This window comes from Ananas comosus, linkage group 21 (genome assembly GCF_001540865.1).
Source record: "Ananas comosus cultivar F153 linkage group 21, ASM154086v1, whole genome shotgun sequence".
In the NCBI taxonomy this organism is placed as follows: domain Eukaryota; kingdom Viridiplantae; phylum Streptophyta; class Magnoliopsida; order Poales; family Bromeliaceae; genus Ananas; species Ananas comosus.
Genome location: NC_033641.1, coordinates 8,759,467 through 8,772,686, shown reverse-complemented (window position 1 = coordinate 8,772,686; position 13,220 = coordinate 8,759,467). Strand labels below are relative to the sequence as shown.

Genomic DNA, 13,220 nt, shown 5'->3' with positions numbered 1-13,220 from the left:
AATTTTTTATAGAAAATTTTATTCATTGCCTAGATAAAGATCAATAACTCCGATCTTAAATTAAAGAATCTGATCATCTATTTTTAGGACATCCTTTGATTTTGACCTTTCATTTTATACTTGCTTAATGGACTATATTATAATTTCAAAAAATTACAAAATTTATTTTTTAGAAATTTCAAATACTCTAGATCATATTTAACGGAGTGGATCGTCGATTCGGAAACTCCATCGCTTAGGAGTACGAATGGCTCCATACTCATAAAGAGTATAGCAGTCCTACTCTCTCTCTCTCTCTCTCTCTCTCTCTATATATATATATAATTTGTATTATATATAGGACTAATATTTTTAGAAATGGTGAGTCTAATCTAGGGGTGGCAATCCAGCTCGCTGTTCGCGAACCAGCTCGTGTTCGGCTCGAAATGAGCTCGAGATGAGCTCGCTCGTTTAGTAAACGAGCCGAACACGAGCTGGATTTTTTAGCTCGTTTAATAAACGAGCCGAACACAAGCTGGGGTCAGCTCGCTCGTGTTCGGCTCGATAACGGCTCGAATACATATATTTTATATTTATATAATTTATTTAATTTATATTTTTATATATAAATAATAATTATATATAATATATTTTTTATTATTTAAATTTTAGCAAAATAAAAATATAAATGCGAGCTTAATTATAAAAAGACTCATTTATATGTAAAATTTCAACTATTAGATCAAAGTCTAATGGATAAAATTTTATAAATTTATTTTTTATATATATTTAATCTAATTTTTTTTAATTTATTGTTCATTGTCAGCTCGTGAGCAGCTCGTGCCGAACACGAGCTGAATTTTTCGGCACAATATTTTAACGAGCTAGCTCGTGTTCGGCTCGTTTAATAAACGAGCCAAACACGAGCCGACCTCAGCTCGCTCGTGTTAGGCTCGTTTACACCCCTAGTCTAATCCAAATTTGATTTATTTTGCAACGAAAATAACGGAACAAGCCCTAAAAATATCAATTTTCTTTTCCAATATCCAATTAATTATTCCTCTAATTGTTAAAAAAAGGAAGAAAAAGGATTTCTCTCTCAATATTTTCCTTCAATATTCTTTGTTATCACTTAATTAATCCTCTTTTGTAATTTTATTATATGCAAAATATGTGATTTCAAATAACAACAAAATATCTCATATAAGAGGAAATTAAGTGGCCTAGGATTAATTAATGTGTTTTTCTCTTCATCAATACAAAAATATAGAAACACAAATAAAGTGCAAAATACAATGAATCACGTGTGTGCATGATAGATTAAATTAAAATATCATGCTTAATTATCTATTTCAATTATGCTTATTGAAGCATTATGTTTGTACAAAGCAACAATGACCGTTTAATAAATATATTAGCGATATATAAATTCTTAATTAGACGGATGGTTTTGTTAATGCTAATTATTAGCTTATGATAAATACTACAATAACGTGGGAAATGAGGATCCTATATCTATTTTTAAACTCGTCTTAGACTTTTCAAATTAAATAAAAAAAAATGCTTATGAAATATACTGGCAACTTAACGTAGAAGCAAAAGTTTTATTTTATTTTTCTTGTTCTGTTAATTTTCTTTTATTTTGACCCAAGAAAAAAAAAATGTTGTTATTATTTTTTTTTTTTTTGGGGGGTGGTGGTGGTGTTGATTCGCCCTTTTCTCACCCTGAATCGGAATCGCCCTGAATCGGAATCGGAAGGGACGAATCTGTTTGTCCGTATTTGGTATGCGGGATTTTCATTTCAATTCTGATTTTCGGATAAATGGTAATCTCCCCAATTACCTTTTTTTTTTAATCCGGTCTAGGAGATCGGATTAAAAATTGAATTCGGACGGAATAGATTTGTGTGAATTAAATTTAACTTTTTTAAACTTATTTTTTAATTAAAACAAAAGTTTAAGTTTAAAAATTATATTTATAAATTTTAATTTTAATTTTAATTAAAAATTAAAATTCAATCAAGCATTTCAAATCAATTTATAAATTTGAATTTAAATTTAAATTTAATTTACAATCCAAAATTTTATTCAAATTTTATTTAAAATTTAAATTAAAATTTATATTCAAATTGAAATTGAAATTATAATTTCAAGTTTGAATTTGAATAAATCGAAATTTAGTTTTATATTTAAATTTTCCGTTCAATTTCAAATTTTTAATTTTTTAAAAAAATATATGCAAAAATTTGACATTATTTTAAAATTTTGACATAAATTTTTAATATATAGTGTTTATTTTGAATTTAAACTAATATGTTAGATAAATTTGACATATTAATTTGATTACATTTTTTATATTTATTTGAACCAAACACCAATAATGAAAATTGTTCATTTTAATTTCGATTCATGTGGCGAACCAAACAGAATGAGATAATGAATCATTTCGATTCCGTTTCTAACTTATTCTCATTCTGATTTCGATACTGATTCCGACTTCGAACCGAACACACCCTAAACTTGCTCATGCCTCTTAAAATTTAGGTCTAGCTCCTTCCAAAATTTTATATCGGGTGTCAGAGCTACTATGCTATCGAAAGTATAGAGAATCTGGTGCTTCCGACTTTTTGACCCTTAGATTAACCCCTTTAATCATTTCTAATCTTTGAATTAATATTATTATCCTGTGCGGACCAATCAACCCTAAAGTACTACTCAATCCTAGAAGGGACGGCAATTATCTCAACCGTACAATTCTTGATCCAAGAGTTAAAAAATCGAAAGCATCGAATTCTCTATACTTCCGATAGCATTCTTATGTTTTCGTCGGACTCAAACACATTCACAAGCATCAGACGATTCGAGACTTATCTTGCTAGTTTTAACCGAGCTTGTGGAAGCCACGCTCCACCTACGACAGTCGTAAGTCGAGGAGTTGCACTGACACTCACAAATTAATATCAAATGATGTGAGACTTGCTTCGCTAATCTTAACAGACCTTCTATGGAGAGTTGTGCTTCACCCACAACAGTCATTAGCTATCTAGCTGCGTTCTTGCCTACTGTATGATGCTGGCTTAGCCCAAACCCTCCCACACTTTCGATTAGTTATCGACTCTGATACCAATTATGATACTTTGCTTTTCAGAGGTCTTACTCATCTTAGAATTACTCTAGTCCTAAACTTACTCAATTTTTAAAACTTCTTAGATCTAATCATTATTTAAAATGCTATAGTCCGATTAAAAGATCGAGCCTTAGCAAACTTTATATATAAAACTATTTCCCCTGAAGTGAAATTCTTTTGAAAACCTACTAAATAAATGATTACTCAACTTTGGTGATGTGACTCAATTTAATTACTTTTCCAACAGCTGATGTTACTAAGCCTTTTTTTAAAAAAATTGTAATTGCGTGTTTACATCATCATTATCACCTGATTTGCTTTCCCAAAAACTCAGTTTTTATTTTATTTTATTTTATTTTTATCTTTTCACACCGCCAAATTAATCAGAAGAGTTTGGTGGGGACTTAAATTATAGGGACATGATTAGCGGGTTAATGGTAATGCATGCTAATTTGGATTAATGTGGATTTAGGTCCTGTTTGGTATTATATATATTGTAAGGTATAATATTTTTTTTTTTATAATGCATTTGTGTAAATAATGGCAAAGTACTATATTAGAATGATTAAATAAGAGCTTGCTATATTTATAAACTTTATAAAATGATAGTTCTAAAATAGAAAAGTCAATATTATTTGGGTGCACCGCGGAGTTGTCTAATTTAATATAATTAGAAATACAGTATAGTTGAAAATAAAATAGTTAAATCTATATGCATATTGTTTGATTGGATGTAGTAGAGAGCACTATACTGTATTTTTCAAATTTTTTTAGTTTATATATACAACAGTTCGATTATTGTCCCCAATATAGAATAGAAAGATATATATTTTTAAAAAAGAAATTAAACAGATAAGTTTACCCTGGTGTAATTGAAACTGCAGCTAATTTGGGCGAGTTCTAACTGCTGCAATTAGGCTTCGTGCAATTCCAACTGCATCAGTTGAATTTAACTGTATCAAACCAAATATCGAATTTGAACATGTCTGTAGTTACAACTGCAATGCAGTTGCATTGCATGCAACCAAATAGTCCCAATATGTAGGCATTAAAGCCTTCTTAATTTGAGCCAATCAAAGGTGGGGAACATGCCCACCTTGTCCCACCTAGTTTTTGTAACCGCGATACTACTGTGAGCAGAAGTAGAGCCAAATATATTTTGAAAACCTGAACCGACAGACAATCATACAGTAGCTATTTGAATTGAAATCTCTTGTCCAAGGGTATCATGTATTCTTTTTATTAGTACTATCAGAAAGAGTCCGGCTACGGTGCTTGTAAAAGTATCGAGCACTTAGTGCTTGTAAATTTTTTATCGTTAGATCTCTGCTTTTGATCATTTTTATCCGTTAGATTATACTATTCAACTAACCACCCACTCAATCCTAGGAAGCCCATATCATCCTAACCGCACATTCTTTAATTCAAGAACCGAAAACTTACAAACATTAATGACTTGGTACTTTTAAAAGCGTAGGGACTCAATTTTCTGTCAGAAAAAGTATTACATTATATGTTCTCAACATTCATCTTTCTATCATGATTACTGAAGCATCAAATCAGAGTTTTTTACTAAGTTTTAGAATCTTATTTCTACTTTCCTCTACAACAAAAGCCCCGTATTGTTGCAATTTAAAGTATAAATAGAAGTGGAACCAAACAGACTCATAGAAGTTGAGTTACATAATTTGGGCTAAATTGTGGATCGAATTGTCTAAGTCTAATTTGGATCCATTTATACCCATAAGCTAATGAGTAGAGGGAGAGAGAGAGAGAGAGAGAGAGAGAGAGTTGTTGGAATTATTTGAGGTGGGCCATGTGAAAATGTGTTTTGGTGTATGAAAATAAAATGTGTTTTGGTGGAATCATGTGGACTCCCACGATAACAACAAGAGAAAATGATGCTATTCATTAAAAGAAAATGTCAAAAAAAATCAAATTAAATGCAACTTGATAATTCTAAAAAAAGTTACTAGTACAAATGCATTTCGTCGCTGGTGAGAAATAAATCATCACCATTCTGTGCTCGAGATTGTAGCTAGTACGCACTCACAGGTATTAAATAAGCGCACAGCAATAAACAAATGTACTTATTTACTAGCTCTCTTTTTCTCCATTTAACTTACCATTCTCATCTATTTATGTATTAATTTGATTAATTTATGTATTGCACTTCATGAGGTGAAAATTGTTTATAAATGAATCAAAAGCAATGGATTGTACCTAACGCAGTTACATAATGGTCTGATAGTTAGTTATCTGAGATTCTAAATTCGAAATCTAATTATTTTTATATTTCAGACTAAATTTATTTCTAAAAACAAACAAAAAAATGAAATATGTCTTTCTCTCAAAAAAAAAAAAAATCAAAAGCATTTGACTTCTAGAAAAGGAATCTGGTGTACCATATCATCAGTAGACCACCCAATAAAAGATGACCACATGTTTCCCAATAATGCAAACTAGTCCTTGAAATTACCTATATTTAGTTTCCTCTTTGCCCACACCCACCCTTGGAAATAACAATTTTAATTTAGGTAACAAAAGAGAAAAGGATAAGGTGTACTATTAGTCCCTAAACTTTAACACAAATTTTTTTTTTATTGGAGTCCCTAAACTTTTAGCAATATTTTATTTTAATGGTTATCTTAGAGTAAAAATTATTACTTGTATCTGATTTATCTGTACATTGTGAATTCATCATTCGTTTGTTTTTTCATGATTTCAATCCGACGATCTAAGTTCTAAATAAAGTAAAATTAAAATAAGATAAGATAAAATATCGAATAAATATTGGATACACGAAAGTACATATAGATACACAAGGGTTAATGTAAAACTCTTTTTAAAATTTACAAAATGTACAGAGACCCCTTGAACTATAGCTCTTTTGCAAACAATGCCTAAATTTTTATTTTTGACAAGTAGACCTCCTAAACTTTATTAAATAACTCAATAGACCTCTTGCTTCAATTAAAGTGCTAATTATATATTTTGATTGTATGTTTTGCATATAATCTCATAAAACTTCAAAACACAAAAAAAATATATTTTTTTATTTTTTAATCTTTATGCTTAATTATCAAAATTAGAAGAGGAAAAATATAAAACTTTAGAGGGATAAAATTTATTCCTTACCTTTGTAAGGTGCATATTGAAAAGAGCAAAAAAGTCTTTTTATAGAATTAACGACTATTTTTAATAAATATAATTTTAATTTAAATATATATTTTAATTGAAATATATTTTTGAAAAAAATAGGAATTTCAGAGCGATAGATTTCAACTAGAAAAGATTTCAACTTGATTTTAATTTTGATCATTCTTATTTTAGTACTGGGCGATTTTATTTTTTTTCTTTTCGTCAGCGTCACCGTTAACTCTTCGTTAAATTATATACAAAAAAATTTAAATACTGCACCTATGACCTATGATTTATCAAATATTCACATTAGTATCCTGTGGTTTAACAAATTTTCACTTTAGTACCCTATGACTTTAACTTTATTACTAATTTAACAATAAAATTAATAAAGAGTATAACGAAAAGTGTTATATCTTAAACCACATTACATTAAAGTGAGAAAGCGTGAAATTATAGAAATAATATTTGAATTTTTTTCTAAATATTATTTATGTATCTATTATTAATAGTATTTCAACTGAACTCATATATTATTTATTATTTTTTAAAGACAGTTTTAAGGACTAAATAGAACTTTGTGGAAGGTTCGTGGACTAGTGGTGTAATTTTACCCTAGAGAGAGAGAGAGAGAGAGAGAGAAAATGATCCCTTATTAGATTCTCCACCCAAGAGGATTCTCCCTTCTCCCTCCTCCTCTCTCTCTCTCTCTCCTCAATTTCTCTCTCTATCTCTCTCTCTCTCTCTCTCTCTATCTCAAGGTGTGTATCCTTTGTCCCACTCTCCTCCCCCTTTTCATTTTCTCACCCTTGTCTCTCTCTCTCTCTCTCTCTCTCTCTCTCTCTCTCGCTCTCCCGTGAGAATAAAAATCGGTTTTTTATTCTATTTTCTCTTGTTTTCTGGTACAATCATGGCGTTTTGTATCAGTTAAATCCCACCTCCACTCCGTTTTTCACATGTTTAGTGGTTGAGCTAAATTGGAATTTTTTTTTGTTTTTTTTGGATTCAGGGGTTGGGCATGGGGTAGCTGGGTGGATCTCTAAATGGGTATTTACTATTTAGGGTTTCCATCTTTGTGTGGCTCCGATTCCGCCGTGGTATTGATCGATGAAGCAACGGATTTATGGTGTTTTTGTTCGGTTGGTGGAGATGCGCGGAATCGAAAGATGAAACTGGAGTTGGATTAGGGTTTTGAGGAGGTGGATTTTTTATGGGAATCATCGGCTTGTTTGGAAGGGTTTGATGATTTGAAAAAAATATATATATATTTTTTATGCGAAAAAATGGACGGGAAGAGCGAAAACTTTGTGATTGAAGAGAGGATGGTGAAGGAGATGCAATTAGATGATAATAATAATTCTCCATTAGAGGTGGAAATGGAAGAGATTGAGGATAGTGTTAATAGTAATAGCAAAAACACTAGAGATCATAGCACCTATGCTCTCTCTATTGAGAAAGGGGAAGGGAGTAATGTGGTGTTCTCAAGAGAATCTCCCCTCGTTGCGAAAGATCGCCGAAGCGCAAAAGCCCCCAATTGCAACACCAAGAAGCCCAAATCAATGGCCTTTAGCTCGATTCACGAGTGCGATCCCTCGAGAAAAGTTTCGGATCAGAATCGGCAGGATAAGAGGCTCTCCAGGCATGAGAGAATCCGGTTGGGCCAGTTGTTCCGCGGGGCGGTGAGCTCTCGCGATTGGGGCCTCGCGGAGAGCCTCACGCCGCTGGCCGATGCGCAAGCTCTCAATGATCTGCTCTGTCTAGGTTTGGATGCCATTTGGTTCTTGACCACTCGCGAGGAGCTCCAAGGGCTAACGGGCCTTATCAAGACGATCGTCGCGAACGGCGCGGGCGACTTCGTCAGGGCGGTGCTGCGGACGTCGTTCCTCGCTTCGTGCGTCTCCGCCTGCCAGAGCCGGACGACGAGTTTAGCGGATCGCGTGAATGTCATGGCGCAGAGGTATAACCAATGATTCCTTTTGCTTAGTGCCCATCAAGAGCTCTTATATATGTTTATCATGATGCAAAATGTGTCCTTGTTAATGAGATTCACACGGAAATAGTTATATTTTGATAACTTGTGTAGAATGGGGGTTTGCTCAAGTAATTACAATATGTCGTAACTTGACCTTTGTCGAAATTGGGATTACTAAACAACTTTTCGTACCTCTCGATAGTGAACTAACAAATAATTCTTGAGTAAACACGAGGAGGTATGATGGATGAACTATTCTAGCATCCTAGCAATATGATTTTTTTTTTTTTTTCACTTTTGGATCGTTTATTAGGTTTTATGAACGTCTCCAAGAATATCACGGGGATGAGATATTAAACGTAGAAGCCGGGGCCAAGGTCCAGAGATTCACCGAATGGGCGTTTAAGTGCATCATGTACTATTCCAATTCGCAAGAGAAAAACAACGGTGAAAAAGGCAGTTCCGTCTCTATCCTCGAGGTTCAGTTCCAACTGTCAGCATTCAAGAGTTTTCTGGATCTCGTGGGAAATAATCTCACGGGAAAGGATTTTACTGAGGCTTTTGACGCGGTGTGCTTCCCTCTTACTCTCTTCTCAAGCTTGTTTGAACCGGACTGGTCGTCTGGGGTCTCGGCTTTCGCAATTCAAGGGCTTTTGGGGATGCTGGTCGAGTGGGGCGCAGACAATGTTAATCAGTGTTTCCTTGAAGCTTCGCGCTTTGGGAGTACCGAGCTCGTGCGCATCTTGCTGCAGGTAATCGTGTTCGTTCTTACAACTGAGATGCATTCAGTAACTATAGATGTGACCTTTCTGAAATACAGCAACTGTTCAGTTTTTCAGATTGTTATTACAATACCCTTGCATGTTTCATTGTTCAACGCTGCTCACTTTAAGCTTCTCTTGTTTCCTCATATGACAGCGCTACTTTTGTTGTCTTTGTAGATGTAGTCTTTTTTTGCTACTGTTAATGAAATATTGGTGATGCTAGGTTCAGATATCTGGAAAGAGTACTGAAATGTTCTTCTGTAAGTCAAAGTCATCGTTGAAGCTTTTGAAATTCTTTACGCTATTCCTGAGTGGTTAATATTCACGAAAGCTTTGCACTCGTCCCTGATCAGAGTCATCTAGCAAGGTTGCTCGATTTCAATGATAGTAGTTTTAGCGACCGAAAAAGAGGCCGCTAGTATTTCTCCTTCGAAGATATTGTTTGGCTGAATAGCTGTATATTTGCATTCCAAGGAGCTCTTGCTAATCCAGCTTTTCGTTAGGATCTTTCTAGCTGCCCTGTTAAAACTTTGATTTTGGATTGGGCTTTGATCTTACAAGAATGAGCATTTCCCTCCTGTAATTTAGAAACTTAACGTAGACTCATGATTTGTACCTGTTTCTCCTAATTGGGACTCTACATTCATCAAAAACTATCTTTGCTTTGGTTTCTGATTCAGTTGACATGCTTGCAATCTTCTCCTTTTGCTTCTGAACATGACAATAGGCCTTTTGAAGTCGATGAACTTATGTTTTTGGTAGGCTCTGGGATCTGGCATTGGCGATTCTAGTAGCTATGGTAATATAACTGGAATAAAGAATCCAAATTCTAAATTCTTATTAACCATTTGATTTTGAAGGACTAATATTCACATGATTGGGAATAACTTGATTCTATGAAGGTCACAATGATGCACTTAAAAAATTGCTGCACAATCAATCTCATACCTTTTCTTGCGCGCCTTTCTACTCAGATTGCTCAGAGGAACAGCTTGGACATCGACGTGGACCTTGCCCTTGGCTTCGCGTCCCACTACTGCAAGATCCAGACCATGGAGTGCCTGGTCGATGAGGGGAATGCGGCCACCTTCTTGGGCCCGCTGATGCGGGCTGCTGAGCACGGTTGTCTGCCGGTCGTGCAGTGGTTTGTGGGCCACGGGTGCCGCGACATGGAGCTCTGCCTCGCCCTCACCGCCGCCACCTCCGCCGGCCGAACTGATGTCGCCGCTTACGTGCTCTTGCACATCCCCAGCCACATCCTCTCCGCCCTTGGTGTCGAAATCCTCAAGGCCGCCGGCGACCGGAGCGGTGGGTCCGTCCGCGGCATCGCCTTTCTTCTCCAATCCGACTTTCTCGGCGATCCCGCCGCCACTTACGCCGCGGCCGACTGCATCGCGCGGTCGGAGGGCGAGGCGGTGGCCCCAGAGCTCAAGGCCTTTTTACGAGACCATTGGTCGGAGGCCGCATTCGACGAGGGGATTTCATATGGCGAGGACCACTTCGTGAACTTCACGAGGATCCTTAAGAGAAGCGAGGAGTCCCCAATCCGGTTGAGGGACCTGCCGCTGCCGCTGGTGATCGCAATGGCGTACCTGCCGCTCTACAGGGAGTGTGTCGCGCATGGGGGGCGGCTGCTGCCGCAGAGGCTGAGAGGGCAGCTCGTGGAGGCGGCGAGGAGGCTCGGCGGCGGCGGCGGCGGTCGGGGGTTGGTCGCGCGGGATGCCCCGACGGAGGATGTTCTGGCCGTGTTGAGGCGTCATCTGCCGCGCTTCTTGATCTGATCGCGGCTTTTATAGTAAGGATAATGGAATGTGAAATATCAACAGCATCTCAATGAGCCTTTGGCTCTGAAAGTAGCAGGGCTAGTTTTAAGTTGAGAGGTGTATGTGATCTTTGAATGATCTTTGTTAGTTACTTGGCTTTTCCTTTTTTCTTTTTTCTTTTTACTTTTTATGCCCCCTTGGTAACTTCCTTTTGTGGGAAGTAGTTATGAGATTATAATTTTGGGCTGTGTTATATTTTCCGAATTATATCGCAGAAACGTTAAATGGGCAGCTTTTTTGTTTTGTAATTATTAAGCTAAATCTGAGAGCACTTGTCTCCTGCAAGGAATCTGCTATTGGTGGTGTTCTTGTTATAATTCTAGTAGTGTTGTGCCAAAAATATAAAGAAAAAGAATAAAAGTATCAACAAACTCTATAATGTTATATTACTCATCTATATGTAATTGTTGAACTAGGCTGGAATACTATTAATAGTAATAATGATTTGGTGCTATTAAATTTTTCGCCTTTGGATTAAAAGATGTGCGGTTAGGATGATGTGGCCTCCCTAGGGTTGAGTGGGTGGTTGGTTGAATAGTATAATCGAATGGATGAAAATGATAAAAGAGGTAAATCTAACGGCAGAAAACTTGATAGCACCAAATATTTCGTGCTATCGATAGTATCCCAATCGCTATAGACGTTTTTGTTGTAGTGGAATACTATATTACACCAAGCTATTGATACTATCAGTTTTTTTAGCTCTTGGATTGAGAAACTTTTAAATGTCGGTATAAGTCAAAAAAAGTGCTACTGGCTAAATTACCAACACTTTTAAAAAGTGTTGCTATATATGGGGTCGCTAGGTATATAGTGATAGTTAAAGAGTGTCGCTATAATCTAAAAGAGTGCTGCTAATTTATCAATATTTATTTAAGCATTTAGCAACCGCTGGAACTCTACCTCGTTGGCTGCGGTGGCAAAGAAGGACGAGAGGAAGGGATTTATGTCTAGGATTTCAGTCAATTGAGTGAGGGGAGAAGGGGAAATAATAATTGATTTTTCTTTTCTTTTTCTTTTCTTTTTCTTTTCTGTTTATAATCGGGCCGAATGGACTGGGTGGGGTGGGTTGAGTAGAGTATCCTTTTATTTTAGTTGGATTGGACTTTATATTTAGGCATTAGTAGTTTTTTTTTAAAGTTTTGGCATAAATATGACACTTACACAAAAGTGTCCCAAACATGTGTCCCTATAACCTAATTCTGTTGTAGTGTTCTGGTCTAGTTATATATATATATATATATATATATATATAGAGAGAGAGAGAGAGAGAGAGAGAGAGAGTGTTGAGCTAAAAAACCTCTTTGTTTTTGATGATGGAACCTTTAAATCGATCATCGGTATCGTTGAATATGATCTATACCACTTAAAGTATTTAGAAACCAAATTTTAAATATTTTCGACATTATTGGCCTAATGATTAAAGAGTTTTAAAATTTGTAATTTTAATGATCGATATAGGACGTTTTCTAATTTAATGGCGTAAAAATATCCAAATCAATTGAAATTTGATTAGAAAAGTTTTTAAACTATTTAGAACAAGATTTATACTCTTAATATTGATTATAAGACTCTTATCCTCACTTTTTAAAAGATATTCATTTTCAGCCGTTTATTTCTGTGTCTACTTGATGGACAGGAGAACAATATCGAAAAAATATAAAATTTGATTTCTAGATGCTTCAAGTGGTATAGATCATATTCAATAATACCGATCGTCGATTTGGAGGCTCAATTATCGAAAATAAATGGATGACAACGAAGCCCATTTATTTCTGATAGTATTTCAGCTCAATTTTGAGTGTGTGTGTGTATACCTATAAAAACAAAATTTTATCAGACACATCTGTGTAAGAGACACTGCTTACTTGCTGTACTATCAGTTTTTGTCGATGGAGCTTTCGGATTTGGATGGAATACTGTATCTCCAAAGCTCGGAGGGGATGCATCTCACGCAAACGAATTTATAGCAATATATATATATATATATATATATATATATTCAAAGATCACTATCATCAAGAAGCTATTTCAAGTGATATCAATATAACACTTTGTAAGCATAAAAACAAATAATTGACACACAAAAAAGGGAAAAAAAAAAACTTATCTTCTTTACTTACTTTTCTCAATCTTTCCCCACAAAAAAGGACTCTATAGCTAGCTAGCTAGGTAGGTAGGTTTAAATCTACATGTAAAAGGCGCCGATGTTCCGAATATCGGAATGCATGAAGGCCAAGAGCATGAGCACGACGAGTATGCCGATCGGAAGCAGCAGCAGCAGCGACGGCGGAGGCGGCAGCGGCGGCAGAACAAGCGGAAGCACAAGCAATGAAACAGTGAGCAAAACAAGCACAAGGAATGACTCTACACTGTAGTAGTTTGATCTTTTCTCTGTGCCATGTTGTTGTTCC

At 35.4% G+C, this 13,220-nt stretch overlaps 1 protein-coding gene across 2 annotated transcripts; it reads left to right on the top strand.

Annotated features, from left to right (window-relative positions):
• LOC109726408 (ankyrin repeat protein SKIP35-like) lies at positions 6,945 to 11,091 on the top strand. 2 transcript variants are annotated; one of them, XM_020255981.1, is made up of 4 exons: positions 6,945 to 7,008; positions 7,257 to 8,204; positions 8,533 to 8,971; positions 9,958 to 11,091. In XM_020255981.1, the coding sequence occupies exons 2-4, from the start codon at positions 7,531 to 7,533 to the stop codon at positions 10,762 to 10,764; spliced, it is 1,920 nt and encodes a 639-aa protein (XP_020111570.1). In that variant the 5' UTR covers positions 6,945 to 7,008; positions 7,257 to 7,530; the 3' UTR covers positions 10,765 to 11,091. The 2 variants fall into 2 exon arrangements, with proteins under 2 accessions (XP_020111570.1, XP_020111571.1); XM_020255982.1 differs by lacking the exon at positions 6,945 to 7,008 and adding an exon at positions 7,131 to 7,149.

Bases quoted from the DNA above. Each gene is read 5' to 3' on its own strand.
- LOC109726408 (XM_020255981.1), top strand. From the start codon at position 7,531: ATGGACGGGAAGAGCGAAAACTTTGTGATTGAAGAGAGGATGGTGAAG. The intron at 8,205-8,532 runs GTATAACCAATG...ATCGTTTATTAG, and splicing joins GTGAATGTCATGGCGCAGAG to GTTTTATGAACGTCTCCAAG. The intron at 8,972-9,957 runs GTAATCGTGTTC...CTTTCTACTCAG, and splicing joins TCGTGCGCATCTTGCTGCAG to ATTGCTCAGAGGAACAGCTT.